The following is a 22,539-nucleotide window of genomic DNA, read 5'->3' on the forward strand; positions in this document are numbered from 1 at the left end:
TTATGATAAATCATAAAGACGCTGAATAAGGTGAAGCAGCTTATAAATACAGATGTTTTATCTTGATAAATAGAAATGATAACTTTTATTGAAAAGGAGTATAACACAGATTGTCATTTTCAAAAGACGCTCGTTATTTTATTTCAACTTAGTAATCTTATTAAGGTGGGTGTGTGTGTGTGTGGGGGGTGTATTTGAAGATTTTATTTTAAAGATACAAAATAATTTACAACCGAGACAAATTCAGAAAACGATTAAATTTATCCATCATAGTTTAATTCTGGAGGCAGGCTGTGACCGTTCTTCTCTTTTAGAATTATATCGGAGGAATAGGAAGCCAATCTCAGATTGGGGCGGGGGTGGGGTGTGTGTGTGCTGAGTCTATTTGACTGAAAATTTTCTTCATTACCCGAATTTTCAGAATGAATCAATGATTAACTGTAAAACAAATTTTCCTCAAAGCTGTGATGGTTGTTTATTTTTAATTAATTATATACTTATACAACAATATAAATTTACAATATGTTAAGCAAAGAACAACTTAATGTTCCCCATTCTCTGATGTTTGTGCCCCAAAAACGGAAATACATTGCCCGAAAAATGGACGGTTCGAGGAATCAGTCTACAAAATGATAATTCTCTAATACATAGTAAATTTGAGTAAATAGTTACCGGCGGTGTAAACCAGTATCTAAAATATCACTCAAATAATTTTGTTAAAACAATCCATAATAGTCTGTTGTTTATGTGTTCAGTGGAGGTTTGGCTTGAAGGCATTTTGTTTTTGTAATTTGATTATTATCTCAAAGTTTGCTAAATTTTATTAATTCATAAGCTGGAGCTATACTCTCTTTTAACGTTTGCAGTCAAAGAGAGGTAACTCCCGTTAAAGAGTTAAATTGCAGTTGTTTCCCCTGGACAAAAAGTAAAGATAGCCGTACTTCCGCTTGATCCCCATAGCAACGTTGTAAATTTGGCCATCTTTGTTTTATCTTCGTTCTTGAGTCTAAGAAGTCTCTTTTCATGAGGTTTTCATGGAATTATTTTTACCGTTAAGTGCTAAGTTGTTGTAAAATAAACATGGCTTCACGCACGCAAACACAGACGCTGCGTAGACAGCCAGTGGATCCGTCACGAACTTATGATTATTTATACGGTGAGTTTTGACGAGTGAAAAAAAAACAAACCCCAAAATTGGCAAATTATCCAAACTCAGATTGAGTCAGAAACTGAGTTACGTTTTTCACATTTTTATGAAAATAATTCACTTACTTCAAAATTCAAGTGATTTTAAGTAAAAGTGGTCATATTGTATGCTTATTTTACTATTCACATAATCTTATTCATTTGACATTTGTCATTTGTAAATGTAATCGAATGGTATTTCATTTGACTATTTTAATTTAGTTCATTTGAGTATTTGATTTAAAGTAGCTAAGTCCGTAATCCAATATCATTAAAAATCTTCGACATTGAAAACACGATTTTTTTGCAATTTAAATCAGCATTGGTTTTGTGATCTTACCTGGAAAAGATGGGCTTCTGATATCCAATATTTAAGACAAAATAAACATTTTACCATTGGTACACGAATCGTGTACCATAATGCGTTTCAGCGCCATTTGTAACAAGGTGCTCAAAGAATGAAGCTAGACATATTCCACAAGTCATGTCAAAGCGGTGATATCATGTTCTTATTTGGAGAGCATGCGCAATAGATAATATCGGTGTTGACTGGAATAACCAGACGCTAGAAACTGACTTGCGGTTGAAACTTCTGGCGTATTTCGCCGAACATAACTGATGACAATTCACAGTAAAACGGACACGATTGAATGTAAAACAGTTTGTATGAATTCATATTACATTATTATATATGTGTTGCGACCCATTTGTGCCAATTTCTAGGTTCAAAATATTAGCGATTTAGCTCCTTTATAAAGGGTCTGTCCCGATTTAAACAGAGTCTCAGAAATAAAAGTCTGCGTATGTATGAAATTTAAGCACCAAAATATAGAGGAATGGTGTATTTACCTTGTCTGAATATTTCAGCTCAAAATATTGAGGTCAATACCGCATATCCGGACAAGTAATCCTTTAAGCTTTAAGATTTTGGTTCAAATTTTTTTGTCGGATGACCTATTTATATATACCGTTCCTTTAGAGATCAAAACAGTGTGTAATGCATGTTCTGTACTCGATAACGATCGTTAAATGTCACCTACATGTTATTTTTCTAAAGTAAAAGTCTGGTTGTATCCAGACACCGTGTAGGCTAATAGCCTACAACTTGGCCACTGGTCTCCATTAAGTTGTCAGAAAACGTATCACGTATGTTGAGTTAGTTGCTCGGCCCTAATGCAGAGGTTTTTAAGAAATTTTCACACAAAATTAAGCAGTTTTATTTATCAAAATATAATCTAGATTGGCTCTAGTTTCTATGTCGATTTTCGATCTTGGTTCATTTTCGCTCAGAAGATAATAATTATGATTTATGAAATGAATCTTTCAATTCCAGTCAGTGTATTTACCCTCAACTGTTTTTTTTTGAGTCTTAGTCGATTTCTACGAATTAATATTATTGAATAGCCGGAACTGTGAATATGACTACTTATAAGCCTTACTTAGTAATAATTTCTGATGGTTGTGTTTACTGAGTAGTTATCTTTTGTTTATACTTTTTATAGAGTCTTTCAAATTGGCTGCTTCCATGTTAGTGGGGAGTCGATGCTAAATTTTCAACATAAGAATCTTCAGGGTCAGGAATTCATCTGTTTTGTTTTACCTAATATTAATAACAACTGGTTGCTGGTTTCCTAGATTTCTGTCATTGGAGTGTGGACCCCTAAATCACAGGATAAGATCAACCAAAATTTTATGAATTGGGTCCGGTTCTTTAGTTGCACCCAGATTCATACATCCACTGCCTATTTATTAAACTGTTAGAATACGCTTGGCCACTCGCCAAAACGAAATTGATTTTAACAATTAATAGGGTTTTGCAATGCAAAACAGAATTTGAATTCTTGTTGACATATTAAAATGTAATGGGGTAACCCAATAAATAGAGAGAGAGAGATGGGGTTTAACGTCCACTCGACACAAACTAGGTCATTTCGGGACTAACATTTCAATAATTCGCTTGTGCGTAGGGGTCTTTAGCAGTGGGAGGAAACCGGATGACCCGGAGAAAACCCAAGAGGTTGGAAACTCGTTAGATACAACACCATGGCAAGTTTATAGTTTAGACACATCCAGACACGATAATCATCTGTCACTAGTTGGAAACTTTTTTTCCTTAATTTTTACAGCTTTATTTCCCAGCAAAAAAAAACAAGCAACATTTAATTTTTTTGGGAGAGAATGCTGAGGTTGGGGCCTAGGATTCACTCTTGTTACAAGGTATGGACATAAATGGTATTGATTGAAACGTGACAATTACAGTGATTGTGTCAGTGTAAATGGCCTTTCACCCAGAATTAACCAGTTTTAATCCCTAAAATTAAAATATATCTGGGAATACTATTTTAAGACTTGGAATAGGTAATTATTTTACATATTGTGTGATTTTAGATCCAGTTCATCATGTTGCCAGTGAAAGAGATCATGCCAGGGCTACATTTAAAGCTCATACCAGCTCGGATAGAGTTGTAAGTAGTTGCAATATTTTTACTATTATTATTATTATTACTCATATCTACCACTTAAATATGCTCATGTGCGCTTTACAAGTCTGTGTCACCACAGACTTGGGACTGTACAGCACAGTGGATGCCTACAGCTAGCCCCCGGATCCATTCACTAAATCTGAAATGTGCGTTTCTTTGTGATTTATGCGCATTGTGTCTTGTCCGTAAATTTGTCTTGTGTGTGGTGCAGTCCCCCTGCACTTACTATTAGAGCAAGACAATATTACATTTCCATAATATAACGAACTAATAAAGAACATACTTGATGTAAAATATATAAATAACAATTATTACATGTAATTAGATATTAAAATAGTTTTTGATAATCTACAATATAAAAGAATCACTGGATAAAAACCTTTTAAAATCAACATATCTATAAATTGTTTAAGTGGCATTTAGTAACTGGATGAGAATAACACATACACAATCATACGGAATACAAGTTACTTAAAGAGTTTATTACAGCGACGTTTCGACGAGGGTTCTCCCGTCTTTGCTTGACAAAGACGGGAGAACCCTCGTCGAAACGTCGCTGTAATAAACTCCTTAAGTAACTTGTATTCCATATAATTGTGTCATGTGTTATCAACATATCTATAGTTTTAAAAGTAGCATAAATAAATAAAAATAACTAATAACTCAATCTGGTTAAAACACAGATCCTATTTCGTTTCGTTTTTATAGTTCAAAATTTCGTTTTACTTGTCTTTATTACACTTGGATCTGGAAGAGTTGTTATTTAACTCGTGTTCTGAATGGTGTCAGGGATTAGCCAATGAAACGGTCTGTTACGACGAGCTTTAGACATGTTTTGCATGGAACTGATAGTAATCCACTAGTAACATCAATGCTGATTGGTTAATCAAATGTCTGACATCATAGGGTCATAAGTCGGTCTTTTGACCCCTGACGTGACCTATCGCTATAAGTTGTCAGTTCTTCATGTAGTGTTGGTCATCGAAAGTATATAAAAACGAAACGAAATATAGATCTGTATGTTAATCAGATTGCTAATAACTGTATGTAATAAGAATTACTTAGTTTTTATTATAGCAACATTTTATCTAGGCTTCTCTTGAATTCATCAGGCAATGACACAGTATTTATTTATAATAACCGTAAAACTATTTATAAGCTTAAATAAAACATACATAATGCAAGAGCTAAATTTGCCTATTGCTGGTCTTTATTTAGGCCTGAAATATTATATAAACTATTAATTAGACATTTATTAAATAAAAAAATGGATAATCAAGGCTATGTTTTTTTATCGTACCGACTTTAGTAATAATGATCGAGGTTAGACCTCAAATTCTATCGCTAAATTCTCAGTTTAAAGTGGATCAATTTGACTGAAATTTTCAGCATATTCTATTAACGTTATCTAGTTTTTAACTATTATAGCGAGAACTGTCAGCTCTTTATCTAATCTCCTATAATGTATCTTTAAAAGATCTTTAATCAGATTTTGTATTTATTATTTTCCCTTCTAAAAATACTCAGATTTCATCCAAATATTAACTCTAAATAAAAGTACCTGATGTACTGACATCATATCCCATCAGTTTAACCAAATATTATCTTTATTTACAGAAACGAGTCCCAAACTATAAGACTATGTTCAGTGAACTGCGTCATCACCCCAGATTTCAGATGCGACTGGAGGTCACAGATCCAGTACCTAAATTTATCTCTAGACATTGGAGAGGTTACGCTGATCAACAACGTGAATCTATGTTACGCTATAAAACGTAAGATTATCAAGTATATAATTATAAGAGGGGTTGGATGGCCGAATGGTTAGCACGTACACATTGTATCATAAGGTCTGTCATTGAGTCAACTGGCAGGGTTTCGATTCCCTGGTTCACAAGGAGTAGGGTCGCCTGTCTAGCCTCATGGGTTTTCTCCGGGTCCTCCGATTTCCCATCACTACTAAAAATACCTACGCGCAAGGGAATTATTGAAATAAAATTGAACCATATGTTAGCCCTGAAATGACCCAGTGGACGTTAAACTCCATCTCTCTATCACATTCTCTCTTTGTTTTTCATCCCATCCAAATGACTAGACACTATTCCTCGTAAGGCCCTCTTGTCCTGCAAGGGGAAACCACGCCAGAAATCAAGAAGAAAATCTCAGCCAATTCTGGGTTTAAACCCAAGACCTGATCATGGAGCCAGCATTGACTACTTAATGTGCCAAGACTAAAAAGAATTCATACATGTGAGGTTGTGCCATATTCACTATATACCATGAGTAACAAAGAATTCATCTATTTTGTGTATAAGTTCACCATAATAACCCGTTTTATAAATAGTAAAATATAATTCACAGGTTTAATTATGATCCTGCCGTCGTTATACCAGATAAAACGTTTGGGAATGCTGAAGTGACGGGTAGAAATCGATATAAATATGCTAAAAGACCCATGATACCATTCCTGCAACAAGTTCCACCGGAAGTTTTATTGGCTACGGCAAGACAGGATCCACTCTCAACACAAGAACAACCCCATGTCGAACGACCTCCAACCCCACCAACTAAAACCATTGAAACTCAAACAGATTATCGTGATTCGGAGGCTCAGACTGATCCGTATACACCAGAATATGTCGTACAACCTGGCACAGCACCAGAACTCTTAACATTAGCTACATTATCATATGGTGAGTTATCATTGTCTAGTAAAAAGAAACCTACATGTTTAAAAGTTTAGATGATTCAGTATATTTTTATGTGCCCATATTTTCATGTGGACGTATATTGTCGACGTCCGTCCGTTCGTCCACAATTGTTTGTGAACAGTCTACAGGTCACAATTTTTATCCGATTTCAATGAAACTTGAAATATAGGTTTATCACCCTAAGATCTCGGTTCCTTTCGATATTGGCATGTATCGGACCGTAACGTCATGGATTATGGCCCCTGATTGTACAAAAAATCACGTTTTTAGCTTTTGAACACTGTAGAGGTCACAATTTTTTATCCGATTTGGTTTAAACTTGAAATGTAAGTTTATAACCCAAAGATCCCAGTCCCTTTCAATATTCGCGCATATCGGACCATAACTTCCTGAATTATGGCCCCTGATTGTACGAAAAATCATGTTTTTAGCTTGTGGACCCTATAGAGGTCATAATTTTTATCCGATTTAAAAAATCATATTATTATATCACCGTTACACCCTAAGGACACACGACTGAGTTCGAATTTTGTGAAATCGGCCCAAAACTGACAGATAAAATGGCCGCCCTTCGTTCTCAAATAGCGTAAAAATATGGTATATCAAGGTTGTGGACCCTATAGAGGTCACAATTTTTATCTGATTTTGTTGAAACTTGAAATGTAAGTTTATAACCCAAAGATCTTGGTTCCTTTCGATATTTGTGCATATCAAATTGTAATTTCCCGAATTTTCGCCCTTGATTGTAGGAAAAATCACTTTCATTTTAGCTTGTTTTCTATTTGTTAATATGACCTATCTGTTTATAAAGTTAGATCATTGTCTAAACTTTATTAATGACAGGCCTACATGGTCAATAACTATAGTTATAATAGGCTTACCTGTGTTCGAAATTTAAGATCATACACTAAATTTTGTTAATGACAGACTTAGAATTTATTGGTAAATTCTAGTTTTGTTTTAAATTATTAATAGGTCGAGGGTTACCAGCTGGTCTGGCCGAGGTAGAGATGATCGAGAGAGCGCGAGCTAAAAGAGCATGGGAGGCGACTCTACCACCATTGAATGACATGTCGCAACTGGATAAAAGACGTAAAATGATGGATGAAATGGAACGTAAAGAATGGGCACTACGGGAACAGGAAATAGAAAAGTAAGGAATAAAGATTCATAGTTATATTTTATAATACTAGAAACTTGATATGTTTACAGTCACTTGGTGTATTATACTGCAATGATTCACCCATGACAGCCATGATATGTCTCATTTGTACATTAGGTATTTGCTTGAAAACGACTTGTGAAATCTTGTTGAAATGTTGCAGTGTAATAAACCAAGTGATTGTATCCATAATCATTTTTTGGGGGAGATGTCAATTTTTTTTTTTACCTTCATCCGTACATAAGTTGAAGCGGAGTATAAGACGAAGGTCGAACTTCGGCGGAAAAAAGTATCGACTTATACCCTGAAAAATACGGTAATAAGTCACAATAAGTGCTTATAATTTTAAAGGAGCTCAAGCTCTAACTCAATATTATCCATAATATTCAAAATTAAAAACACGATATTGGTCCATTAATAATCAATATTGATGTTAACTTACCGTTAAAATATGGGACCCTAATATCCAATATAAGACAAACTGAATATTTTAAAATCACTACACGACAAAAAGGAAAACATATCCCAGAAGACAATGCAAGAGTAACTTAAACTGGCTAATTCACAAATGACTAGATAATAATAATAATAATAATAAAACATGTAGAATGGACTGAGCAGGCACGAATGATTGACTTTAATCTTATTTTTCTGAGCATAATTGATTCAAAATTACTATTAACTGTAGTAATTGTATTGGTTGCTTTTTGTATATTTTGAGGTTCCAAAGCATCTGAAGGTTTGTCAACACTTGAGCAAATAGTGTGAAATCTAAATCTTTAAATCTGTCTAAAAATGGTTCTATTCCCTTCAATATTTACTTATATTTACCATGGAATAACACATAGAAATTTGTTTTTTCACGAAAATAGAAATGACGCAGAAAGACTTCAAAGCTTCATGGTGGGGTTGAATAGCCGAATAGTTGACGTGTGCATGTTGGATCAGAAGGTCTGTCATTGAGTCAAGTGAGGTGGTTTTGATTCCTCACGTGTACATGACGAGGAGTAGGGTCGACTGTCCAACATCGTTGGTTTTCTCCAGGTCCTCCTGTTACCGCACACTGCGAAAGACCCCTCCTGAAATGACCTAGTTTGTGTACTTAAGCTCTCTCTCTCTCTCCAAGAAACCAGATTGTGTATATTTTATGTTAATTTTATGTATATGTAGGTTACAAGAAGCTAGATTAGAAGTTTTAAAGAATTTATTAAAACAACGAGAGGAGAATCATCAGGATTTAAATGTAAAGAGATTAGATAAATTATGGTCCAAAAAACAAAAAGTTAAAGAATCAAGAATAAGAAAAATTCGAAATGAACATATCAAAAGTAAGTTGATATATTTACATTTTTTTATGGGGGATTGGATGACCGAATGGTTAACATGTGCGCGCTGTATCATAAGGTGTGGCGTGGTTTCGATTCCCTGGTTGTATGTGACAAGGAGTAGGGACTCCTGTCCAACCTCGTGGGTTTTCTCCGGGTCCTCCGGTTTCTTCCCGTTGCTAAAGATCCCTACACGCAAGCAATTTATTGAAATAAAATTGAACCATGTGTTAGTCCCGAAATGACCTGGTTTGTGTCAAGTGGACGTTAAACCCCATTTCTCTCTCTCTCTCTCTCTCTCTCTCTCTCTCTCTCTCTCTCACATTTCTTTATATACATTATCAAGTTCATTACAGAGAGACGGTCTTCATTAGCCCAGTTGGTGTAGGACGTTAAACCCCATTTTATTTCACCATTACAGAGCAACTGGCTTTATGATTCCATCTGAACCCAGATTCCTTGTCAGCCTCGAAACTTTTTCTCCTAAAAATTTAGACTTTGTTTCAGAAATCCTACTGGTTTGTTTCAGCTTCCTCCTCTCTTCGAAGTTTCACATTCATTTACGTTTCCATTTAGATTCTTTTTTGTAGAACTGCAAGCTCTTTATTTCATAGCAACAAGAAACTGGTTTATTTTGTCCTAAAATTTCATTGTTAAAGATACATTATGGGAGATTAGATAAAGAGCTGACAGTTCTTACTAGAATAGTTAAAAACTAGATGATGTAAACAGAATTTGCTGATAATTTCAGTCAAATTGATCTACCCAGAACCGAGAATTTAGCGATTGAATTTTGGGCCTAGCCTCGATCATCATTACTGAAGTCGGTACGATAAAAAAAACATAGTCTCGAATATCCATTTTTTTATTTAATCATGAATGAGCGTTGAGCAGCAGATCGGATTCTAATCCAGTAAATTTTGCAGGCTAGCGTTGACATCGAGAGTTGATTATTGTCTGGATAAGTTAATTAATGTCTAATTAATAATTTAGATAACATTTCAGGCCTAAAGAAAGACCTGCAATAGACAGATTTAGCTCTTGCATAATGTATGTTTAATTTCTTGGTCATATAAAAGGAAGAGCTGATACTGAGAGGAAGCTTGGTTGAATCCCAGATTTTAGAGAGTATTTGATTGAACCAGAATTTATATATTTTATTGACACAACATGTAAATATTTTAAAATATTTCAGCAATTAGAAAATTAACACAGAAAAGAAGAAATGTGGAGGGCAAGTTGGAGAGACGTAAGATAATTAATGATTTCACGGAGCCTGGCAGTCAGACGTACGCCCCTCTCACAAGAATTGGTGTATTTTTAGATCGAGGTTCAGAACAATATGTAGTTAAATCTCGCCATTTAGCCACTTATCAAGGTAAAATATCTTTAATTTTTTTAAATTGAGCTGTAATAGTTGAAAGATTTGCTCAACAGAAAGGTTGTCCTAAACTTTGTAGAGCCTAAGATACAAGCCTGGCAATAAGGTACCTGTCGTAGACATTGTCAGATACAGTTCTTCTAGTTCCTGCCATATTTTGTCACAGAATTGTTGGGGGGGGGGGGGTGTTGTGAAGTTTTTGAATACATGTCCAACACCAGTTCATTTATAGTGTCTGACATATTGTCAGTATTTCAAGGTCTGAAATGTATGTAGTCTTCACCTTCTATGAGAGAATGAAATGGCGTTTAAAGTCCTATTGTTCTGTGCCGACTGGTTAATGAAGACAGGCTTACAGTGTTCTATGAGGGACATTTTACTCAGACCGGTGTGCTATGGTCTACCCTTACTTTGTATTCTGTCAAGGGATCTTTCATGTGCATGCCAATGTGTAAACAGGGTAATGTTTTTTGTGCCATCCGAACGACTAGACACTGTCCTTGTCAGGTCCTGCACCACTGACAAGGGGAAATTGTGCTGTTTCTATACGAAGAATTATTAATTTCATGGCACTATTAATAATTATATACAAACAGTAAAAGATGTTATTTTTATTTTTTGTAAGCGGGGGTTGGATGGCCAAATGGTTAGCATGTGCAAGCTGTATCATAAGGTCTGTCATTGAGTCAACTGGCATGGTTTCGATTTCCCAGTTGTACGTGACAAGGTGTAGGGTCGTCTGTCCAACCTCGTGTGTTTTCTCTGGGTCGTCCGGTTTCCCTTCCACTGCTAAGGAACCCGACGCGCAAGCAAATTATTGAAATAAAATTAAACCATGTTAGTCCCGAAATGACCTAGTTTGTGTTGAGTGGAAGTTAAACCCCATTTCTCTGTCTCTGGTAACCTAAAATTTAAATATTTATCATTTGAATATTTTGATAGGTTTGTTGGAACTGGAAGCCTCATTACCAGATTTTGTGACAGCACCAAGAATTAAAGCACCGAAACCGAAAACGGTAACAAAAGCTGGATTCATAAAACGTAAATATCGTCAGGAGAGAGAACTAATAGAGCTGCACGAGGTAATTAAAGCTATTTTATATACAAACAAGTTCTCTGGAAATTCATTAATTTTTAGAAATTTATAAAAAATCAAATAATATTGATTTTAATATACTCAGAAATGTGTAAATAGAAATATTCTATCTATCTATATGGGTCGTCATTTTGTTAGTGGAGGTTGTAAAATTATATTTGCATTAATATTTAAACACAGCCATCTGTTCATTATATTAAAGATACATTATGGGAGATTAGATAAAGAGCTGGTAGTTCTCACTATAATAGTTAAAAACTACATAATGTAAAGGCAATTTGCTGAAGATTTCATTCAAATTGATCCACTATCAAACGAGATTTTAGCGATTGAAATTTCGGCCTAGCCTCGATCATCATTACTAAAGTCTGTACGATAAAAAAAAAACAAAGTCTTGATCATTCATTTCTTGATTAAATTATGAATGGAAGTCGAGCAGCAAATAGGATCATAGTCCAGTAAATATCGCAGGCTAGAAATGCCATCGAGAGTTGATTATGGTCTGGATAAGTTAATATAATGTCTAATTAATAATTTAGATAACATTTCAGACCTAAAGAAAGACCTGAAATAGACAGATTTAGCTGTTGTATAATGTTTGTTTAATTAGTTTCCATTCAGTAGTTTAAATTAGTTGACCATGAATGACATTCTATAAATTTGGGATTATAATATATAATGAATTATTAAATTTGTTAGATATTTTAAATCAGCAGGCCCTATTCTGTATCCATATTGAGAATGATTGTTTAAAACTTTCAGGCGTTAAAAGAAGCTAAGAATAAAGGTGTTGAAGAACAGAAACCGTTACGATTCTTACAGAAGATTGAAAAACCTGTTCCACGTCCTCCAACTCCATCTGTAGACATTCCATCAGAGGTATCATATCATTTATATAATAATCTTTTATTATGCAACTGGCGTGGTTTCGATTCCCTGGTCGTCTGACCAACCTTGTGGGATTTTCCCGGGTCCTCCAGTTTTCTCCCACTGCTAAAGACCCTTATATGCAAGTGAATTATAAAATTAAACCATGTGGGCGTTAAACCCCAACTCTCTCTCTCTCTCTCTTTTGTAATGTTGCCCAATGCCCAATATTGTTTTAGGCCTTCCCAGTAGATGGTGCAACCTTTCTGTAAACACAGAATGTTAATCAGCACAATTGTCTTTTAAATTAAACCTAAGAGTTGTATAGTAAACAATTATTGTGATAAAACTTGATATATATGTCTGTGTTTATAGGCTGAAGAAGAAAGAGAATTAGCTACCATATTCTTACAGCAGGTGATCAGAGGTCGAGCTATACAAAATATGGTGAGTAGATGACCTATTTACTCTTTTCTATAAAACTAATTGTTGGTTTAAATAGTTAACATAATTAATTCATACATCATGATTAGTTCATTTTATTAGTGAAAAGGTTCATACATCATGATTAGTTCATTCTATTAGTGAAAAGGTTCATACATCATGATTAGTTCATTCTACTGGTGAAAAGATTCATACATCATGATTAGTTCATTCTATTAGTGAAAAGGTTCATACATCATGATTAGTTCATTCTATTAGTGAAAAGGTTCATACATCATGATTAGTTCATTCTACTGGTGAAAAGATTCATACATCATGATTAGTTCATTCTATTAGTGAAAAGGGATGGAAAGGGGTTGTGATATAGGTTTTTTGTCCCCACCTGTCATTGTTGTTTTCTGTAGTTTATTTTTTTGTTATATTAAACTTTTGATTGTAATTTAGTACGCTGCTGTATATAGCAGATTGACAGATTGTTAGCGTTTTGTGGGATTCCATGAATTATTTATTTGAATTTGATTAAAACATGAAAAATTTATTTTAGATCCAAGAGTTAAGTTAATTGGATAACGGAGTTATGATCTTTGTGCTAAACCTTCTCTATATATTTATGTGAACAGTAATTCCATACTATTTTATGCAACAGGCACAGTTCTGAACCCACGGGCACAGTGTTTCATTTTATCCTTCTTGGGAGCTACGATGATTATAGCTTGGCTAAGTATGATATGTTTTCCCTGTGTCAGTGGTGCAGGATGAGAAATGACTAGTTCTTCAGATGGGACATAAAACTGGGGCCTTCTTGAACTTGTTGGTTGTGTGCACGTAAAAGAAACCTTGACATTTGGAATTCAATGAAGAGACTAGGTTTAAATGCCACTGTCCAGGCAAAATTCCTCACATAGCAAACTGCATGACGTACACCAACCTTGATAGATATACAGGATGTTAACGCTATTTGATTTAAATAGGTGACATGAGTTATGTTATAATATTTGATTGTTTTTATCAGATGTTTGAAGGTTAAGATTTTGTACACGGTGAACAGTCCATTTGCTGATTACACCATTTTCCTTTTCCGTTTTTTTAGGACTTCAAGTTTTGTCTAATGGTTTGAATTGTTCGTACTTTATTTTATTTTATATGTAATAATATTTGATTGTTTTATCAGATGTTTGAAGGTAAAGAGAAGAGAATCGAGTTAATTAATGAATTAAGAAGTACCCACGCTCTACAAGAGGCTGAACAGATCGAGAAGAAACAAGAAATGACCACAACCCTGGCTCTACAACGACAGAGGAGATTACATGAACATAAGGTATTGTCTCATTTTAAAATTATTGTTTCTTGAGATAATGAAATAGCCTCCCGAATATTGACAATCACCCATGCAATATCTACAATAATCCATGCAATATCTACAATTCCCTCTGGAATATCTACAATAAACCATGAAATATCTACAATAACCCATGACATATCTACAATAATCCATGCAATATCTACAATAAACCATGATATATTGACAATAAACCATGACATATCTACAATAATCTTTATATAGTTATCTATGTGGGTTTGTTTTATCAGGAATCTCTGGTTGATGAGAGTCTAGCCAATGTTGAAGGATCCAGTGTCGGTCATATGTTAGATTTCCTCAGTAAGGAGTTGGTCCGTCTACAGGAGGAGAGACGAATCCATGCGTTCTCCATGTTAGCGGAACGAGAGAGGAGAATACGAGAAGCGGAGGAAAGTGGAAGAAGACAAGTTGAAGAAAGACGTAGGAGAGAACAGGATGAAATATTTAAACAGGTTTGTGAGTTATTAAGGTTCAATCATTTAATCATTTGGATGAGACAAAAAAACGAGGTCCTGTGCACACATTGGCGTGCATGTTAAAGATTCCTTGACAGTTGGAATTTGATATAAGAGTTGGCTGTAGTGCCACTGCCTGGGCAAAATTTCTCTCATAGCACACTGTATGGCGTATGCCCATCTTCATTAGTCCAGTTTGGAGCAGAATAGCAGGACGTTAAACCCCATTTCATTTAATTTATTTTGTGGGTTAAAGTTATTATAAGTGATATATTTAAACAAGTTTGTGAGTCATTAAGGTTAATATAGATAAATAATCAATGACAGACTCAGGACTTGGTTTTTTTTTGAGGTTGCATTTAAAACAAGATAGCTTTTCTGCAGTTTAGAACAAGGGCCCACATTTTCAACATGAAAATTAAAATTTTATGAAACAAATCTACTATTTTACGAGGCCTGTTTGATAAAACTTAATATAGCCTGGGATATCCTAGTATGTACGGATCTAAAATTCAGTTGTTCCATGTAGTTATCTATCTCATTTGATGCCATCAACAGTTATTTTCTTTCGGTGGGGGTTGGATGGCCGAATGATTAGCACGTGCGTGCTGTATCATAAGGCCTGTCATTGAGTCAACTGGCGTGGTTTCGAATCCCCGGTTGTACGTGACAAGGAGTAGGGTCGCCTGTCCAGCCTTGTGGGTTTTCTCTGGGTCCTCCGGTTAGTCCCCAAATGACCTAGTTTGTGTCGAGTAGACGTTAAACCCCATTTCTCTCTCTCGCTCTCTCTTTTCTTTCAGCCTGCTCATTTTTATTTTTAAAAACTGTATTTGTTAGTCCTGAAACTTGCTTTAAATTATGTATTTTGTGTAAATTATGTGTGGTGCAGTCCCCCTACTATTAAAGCATGTATTTTGAATGTGTATTATTTTGGCAGGTTATTAAAGTACACCAGAATTCTGTGGATACGTATCTAGAGAATATAATCATGGGCTCGATAGATTCTACAGCCGATATTCAAGCACGTCGTGAAGTACAGGAACTAGCAGTCAAGATCAACGATGTCGCTTACGAAGTTGAAGACAAGTAAGTTTGTTGTTTAATTATTTATTTCTCATATCAGCTACATGTGAAGAGATCATTTGCAAAAAAATATAGCACCATGGTGACTCCGGGTTACTGACCAAGATGTCTCCGGTTTAATCCCGGTGTTCTTCAGAATTTTCTAATGAGGCTTCCCCTTGTCAGTGGTGCAGGACGGTCGGATGGGATGAAAAACTAAGGTCCAACCTTGTAATAATACCCATGTCGGTTGTAATTTGATGAAGAGTAGGCAGTAGCACAGTGCATGGTGTAGGAGGTTAAACCCTTGTTTTATTACAGGTTCAAGTAGGTGTGGCTTTGAAAATTTCATCAAACAAGAATGGTGGTGGGGAGAGATATCTCTTCCATTAAATCATCTTTTTACAAGTTTTAAATGTGATAATAAAATATTGTTGTATATTATTGTAGACGTACTCAGTTAGAATCACAAGAGATTGTAGCAGATTTGGTTCATTGTTTCCTTCTACCTGAAGTACAGAAAAACACCATGAGAGAAAAAGGTAAAAACATCATCTTACCAGGGCTGTAATTTAACACAGTGCAAAGACAGGCCTCTCCCCCTTCAAGAAATTTTAAAATTTAAAGTCAATAAGAGACAGATTATTGATCCATGAAGACCTCCACGTTAAGTTAGACATGATAATTTATGAATATATCATGTTTTTATACCTGAAAACAACAAGAATGTCGTTGTTTAAACATAATCCGATTAAAAGACTGTAAATGTTTTCCATAGAATTGTTTATATTATTGAAGATAATAGCTAGCGGTAAATAACAAAAAATAGTGTGCTTTTTGGTGGAATTATGACTATGGGATGCTTTCTACATGCCCACATTTTCATTTGGACGTATATAGTCGTCGCCCATATCCGTCCGGACGTCGGAACATCCGTCCACAGTTTCTTTGTGGACACTATATATGCCACAATTTTTATCCAATTTTGACGAAACTTGAACTACTTCATGGATTATGGCCCCTGATTGTACGAAAAATCATTCTTTTAGCTTTTGGACACTCTGAAGGTCTATTTTTATCTGATTTTTATGAAAATTGAAATGCATGTTTATAACCCAAAGATCTTGGTTCCTTTCAATATTCATGCATATCAGATCATAACTTCCATGATTATGGTCTCTGATTGTACGTTTTTAGCTTGTGGTCCCTCTAGAGGTCAGAATTTTTATCCAATTTAAAAAACGTTTGAATATATCAACGTTACAACCTAATGATGGTTGAGTTTGAATTTCGTAAAAATTGGACCATAATGGTTGTACCTTGTACCCAAATAGTGTAAAAGTATGTAATACCAAAGTTGTCACAATTTTGATCCGATTCTGATGAAACTCCAAATGTATGTTCACATCCAAAAGATCTCGGTTCCTTTCTATATTTTTGCATATCAAACTTTAACTGCTTGGATTATGGCCCCTGATTGTACAAAAAAATCACATTCCTTTTTAGCTCGTTCTCTGTCCATCTCTTGGTACATTTGTGCGTATCTTGCATGGCAGCCGCTTGTTAAATAAAAACATTAGGTGGTTTTATTACCTGATATTATGAAGATACTGGTGTTTTTATTCCTATCTTTTAAACTTATCGATTTTTGTTACAGTTAAAAATGGTCAAAGAAAATATTTACTGGCTGCTCATAAAGAAATCCACAAAACGGGTGAAGGACTGATTGATATGAATGCTCGTACTGACGTTAATGCTACCACAGATAGTAAAGATACATCCGGATCATCCAGTACAACAGATAAACCCAGCACATCATAGACTTGTTCATCATGTAACAATTAATAAATATACATCAAATCTCTGAAGTGAAGTGTGTCGTCAAAAAACTTACGAAAGAAATTGTGATACATCAAGAAAAACACAGTAAAATCTGTTTTCTCTGTTATTCTCTAGACAGGGGTTAATCAGCTAGACAGGGGTTAAATTTGAAACCTTTCTAGTATTATTAACCTTGTTATTATGGTCATTTAAAGTCTCTGTATCGAGACGTTGCACATTATTAAGTCTACTTTAATATCAGTTTAAGAAACCATGTTATAATTTATTATTGTGCAACGTCATTGTATTGTAGATTTTCATTGGCTAGCACACATCCATGGCATCCAATCAGCTGTTAAAACAAAAATAAAAGGGATCAGTTATGGGAATTCAATTTGCCCCTGTATATGGAAGAAGTTCAAACTAAATCTTGTAATAATATTATTGTGAACATCATTATTATAAAATTACAGTGTTTGTGTAAGATTATAAAGAATGTACTGAATTGTATATAGAATATGTAAATCTTGGTTATATATATATATATATATATATAGATCTGTATTAATATAATATTGGAGAATTTCTTCGCTCGTAATTTAATCAATAAGAACATTTACATGTAGTTTTAATTTTTTTAACAGCCCAATTTGTTGTTAGTTTCAAACTAAAACATTTGTTTTAAAAATAAGCCAGCCCAATTTTTATGTATTATAATATGAAAACTGTAATTTCGTGGTGTATTTTATTGGTTCAAACACAGCCAAATTAAAACATGCTGAGGGCTACCGGTATTGCTATGGGGGGCTGTTACTATGGGGATATTCATCAACTTTTATTAGAGAATAAGGCTATTGTTTAGATTAAGTATAGTACTTAAGAAAAAAAAAGTAGCCATTATAGGAGATCAATTCAATAGGGTTTCCCCAGTAGCCCTTTCAGACAGTAAATCCTAAAGTTTGGCCTCTGTTTTTCTACATTTGTAAATTTGTTTTTATTTTATATAATATTTATATTTGTTTTTGTATAATGATAATTTATTGGAAATGTAAAATCAAACTGTGATAATTTATTTTAAAAGCCGTCCTAGCATTAAATAATTAGTAGATGAACCTGTAAACAATTGTGTTGAGATTTTCTTACTACCAGAATCAGCATAGCAAAGAGAGAGAGGTGGACGGAGAGAGTCTTTAACCTCCACTCGACACAAACTAGGTCGTTTTGGGACTAACATGGTTCAATTTTTTATCAATAGGGGTCTTTAGCAGTAGGAAGAAACCGTAGGACCCAGAGAAAACCCACAAGGTTGGACAGGCGACCCTCCTCCCTGTCACGTACGGAATCGAAACCATGCCAGTTGACTCAATTACAGACCTTATAATACAACGCGCACGCGCAAACCATTTGGCCATTTCCCCCCCCCCCCCAGCATGGCGCAGACTTCTCAGTAGAGGGTAGGTTGGTAGATTTTCTGTAGCATCCATGGAATATTTACCAGGTGCCAGTCAGGATATGTAACTCTACCTGTAAGGACTGAAAGTAGATGGGGCTGCATTTAAAATGTATAAATAGGGAATTCAAATAAAACAAGGGAATACACCGACATTTATTTTTCTGGTGATCTCTTATATAGTGACTTCTTTTGCATTTCAAACAGATAACAACTTTTCAGTGTTTAACCAGATCTATCACCCATTGGCTAACACTAACATTGTCCTTTAAAAGATTCATTAGTTCTGATCAGTTATTAGGGAAAAGATTCAATAGTTCAGATCAGTTATTAGTGCATTACAGCACCATAGTAAGCCTCGCCACAGACGCCTCAACTGATGGCGTGGCTGCAGCAATTTTAATTCAATCATTTGAGTACCAGGACTTATTGCTTACGCATCAAGAACATTGCATAAACGTTGGCGTAATTATTCACAGCTTGATAAAAAAAAAAGCTTTTCAATTGTGTTAGTGGCGACATTTTGTGATTCTAAATGATCATAAACCACTGGAACGACTTTTAGGCCCTAAAACGGCAGCACTAGCAGCGCAACGGCTTCAGGGACGGGCGAGAGAAGCATTGAAGTACATATGTTCAAAAGAGAACCTTTCGCTGATGCTTTATCACGTTTACCCTTCCCGTGTAAGGATATGATGAACTTTATAATATCCAAGACAAAATATTGGACAGTTTTCCTATTATGAGTAAACGGATGGAAAGAGCCACACGAGTAGATCCAGTTCTATCACGGGTAGTTCAGTTTACGAAAACTGGATGGCCAGACAAAGTAGACGAACATGTTTCCAAGGTAGATTCGACATAACAGTGTTATTCTGTGGTTGATGTGTGGTATTATTAGTCAATTCAAGTCCCTGGTTACACTTGTGTTGCTGTCGCGTATAACTGCTGTTCTTTTTAGTGCCTTAACCTGAGCCCCTCGATTTAGCACCAGTGTCTAAACAAGTTTAATACCAGTGTTAACACTGGTGGAAAGAAAACAACACCTATAAAACTAGTGTTATTTTTAAATGTTGCACTGTGATTTTGCCTTCTGGTATTTGCATGAGCTGGCCAACCAAAAAAAACAAAAATACAGCGGTTGCTAGGCAAGATACGCCCGCCCACCTTTTGCACGAGATGGATGAGAACAAGCTAAAAACAAAAATCACATTTCGTTCAGTCATGGGTCATAATCCAGACAGTTATGGTCTGAAATGCGCAAATATCGACAGGGACTTAGAACAAACATATTTGTTAAGTTTCATCAAAATCGGATAAAAATTGTGACCTCTAGAGTGTCCACAACCTTCGTATTACATACTTTTACACAATTAGCATATAAAGAGCGGCCATTTTGTCAGGCAGTTTTGATCCGATTTTCACGAAATTGGAACTCAACAGTCATAGGGGTGTAACGGTGATCAAGGTATACGTTTTTTTTTTTTAAAAATTGGATAAAAATTGTGACCTCTAGAGAGTCCACAAGCTAAAAACGTGATTTTGCGTACAATCAGGAGCCATAATCCGGGAAGTTATGGTCCGATATATGCCAATATCGAAAGGAACCGAGACCTTGGGGAGATATACCTATATCCCAAGTTTCGTCAAAATCGGATAAAAATTGTGTCCTGTTGAGTTTCCACAAACAAATTGTGGACGGACGGACGTCCAGGGGCGATGGCATAATACATCCACATGAAAATGTGTGATTATAAAAAAACAGCAAAAGAAAGGCAATTGAGGAAAGCTAACCGCTTCTACGAAATTAATGGGACGAAAAACCGAGGTCCCGTGTACACATTGGCGTGCACGTAAAAGATCCCTTGGCAGTTGGAATTCGATATAAGAGTAGGCCGTAGTGTCGCTGCCCGGGCAAAATTTCCCTCATAGCACACTGTATGGCGTATGCCCGTCTTCATTAGCCCAGGTTAGGAGCAGAACAGTAGGACGTTAAACCCCATTTCATTTCATTTCATTTCATTTCTACGAAGTCAAGTAACCAGGATCTATGTTGAATTTTTGTAGTCTCATTTGATCATTATTCAGTCGAAATTTCCTATCTGAAATTTCTCGTAAATCAGCAGGCTTGCGATCAACATTTCTTTGACTTACGTTTTGGCTATATATGGGTAAAAAAATCATTTTAAACCTTAAAACTAAATCTAAAAGTCTTAAAAGAAATTCCCTTCTTGCAGTCTGTTGAATCACACCAGTGTTGTAATAACCCCGAGGGGTTAGTGTTAGAGTTATTTTTAACAAGATAGTAACTTTTATCAAGTTATTCTTATTTAACATTTTTTTTTATGTAATTGGAAATAATATTGCACAAAGCTCCTTGTCTTTATATTTTTTTTCATGTAAATTTGTTTCTTAAATCGGGAAACTGATATTGAAAATATAAACAAACTGAGGGGCTCAGGTATAAGTTAGTGTTTGGGTAACACAGATACGACACTGGTGTTCATGTTGTGTAAATATATCCATGTTTAACACAACACTTACACCACAGACCTCAACTCGGATTGATTTCAAATATTTCCAGCGAGCTCTTGCCTGCGATGCACGTAACAGTGGGCATTCCACTAGAAACATCAACGTCAACGCTAATTGGTTAATCAAATGATTATGCTGAAAAAGAAATGAAATGAAATGGGTTTTAACGTCCTACTGTTCCGCTCCTATACTGGGCTAATGAAGACGGGCATACGCCATACAGTGTGCTATGAGGGAAATTTTACCCGGACAGCGGCATTACGGCCTACTCTTATATTGAATTCCAACTGTCAAGGGACCTTTTACGTGCACGCCAATGTGTACACGGTGCCTCAGTTTTTCGTCCCATCCGAACGACTAGACAACTGTCCTTGTCGGGCCCTCCGTCCTGCATCACTGACCAGGGGAACCACGCCGGATTATCTGGATGAACTTTCTCGGCCAATGCAAGGATCGAACACCCGACCTCCAGGCTAGCGAGCCAGCGTCTTATACCCTCGTCAGACCGGGGTGGTGTCCTTACTGCTACGCTACGGCGACGGAAAATGGTCGCAGAACCCGTCAAGATTGCCATAACCATGGTCGCCAATGATCGCCGAGTCACGGCGTTTGTTTTGAGCATGTTCAAAACAAACGCCAAGGTTCTTCGATCTGACCTGGAAAGCTGTAAGAACGCGACTTTTTTCAAGTTTGTAATTTTTTGGGACATTTGTGTTCACGTTTGTCGACGACCGTGTGTATTTTCTGGTCGCTGTAGGCCTACGGTCGCAGCAGCGCAGTAAGGACGCCAGCCCGGTCTGACGGGGGCATTACCCACTTAGCCACTGTGATCCCCATGCTGAAAAACAGGGTAAAATCTATTTGATCATTGTGATTAGTTACTCGAAATGACCGGAACGCAGTTGATGAGAAGTACATCTCAAGCAACAATCACTATGTTGGGAGACATGTTTAGTAAATACGGTATTCCTAGTCATTTAAGGGGACATTAAAGATACATTATGGGAGATTTTTATAAGGAGTTAGCCATTATTGCTATAACAGTTCAAAAATAGATGATGAAAGACGAATATATTGAAAATTTCAGTCAAATTACTTTATTCTGAACATAGTTATCACCAGTGTAATTTTTGACTAGAAATGGGATTGAATTCCATCTTCACCGATTCTTAGTATGGCCGATCGTTTGATTGACAGGCGTT

General features: G+C 35.7%; 2 protein-coding genes across 2 annotated transcripts in view; both read left to right on the top strand.

Moving 5' to 3' along the window:
• The window catches only part of LOC126830900 (C2 domain-containing protein 2), a 376,226-nt gene that overhangs the window by 262,776 nt on the left and 90,911 nt on the right, over positions 1 to 22,539 (top strand). The gene's annotated exons all lie outside the window — the stretch shown is intronic.
• Positions 960 to 18,486, top strand: LOC126830007 (cilia- and flagella-associated protein 91). Its single transcript, XM_050560202.2, has 15 exons — positions 960 to 1,156; positions 3,574 to 3,650; positions 5,286 to 5,443; positions 6,030 to 6,361; positions 7,355 to 7,532; positions 8,712 to 8,869; positions 10,062 to 10,244; positions 11,190 to 11,329; positions 12,106 to 12,222; positions 12,586 to 12,657; positions 13,826 to 13,972; positions 14,245 to 14,466; positions 15,407 to 15,555; positions 15,982 to 16,073; positions 17,189 to 18,486. The coding sequence occupies exons 1-15, from the start codon at positions 1,081 to 1,083 to the stop codon at positions 17,350 to 17,352; spliced, it is 2,265 nt and encodes a 754-aa protein (XP_050416159.1). The 5' UTR covers positions 960 to 1,080; the 3' UTR covers positions 17,353 to 18,486.

Source organism: Patella vulgata, chromosome 8 (genome assembly GCF_932274485.2).
Source record: "Patella vulgata chromosome 8, xgPatVulg1.2, whole genome shotgun sequence".
Taxonomy (NCBI): Eukaryota; Metazoa; Mollusca; class Gastropoda; family Patellidae; genus Patella; species Patella vulgata.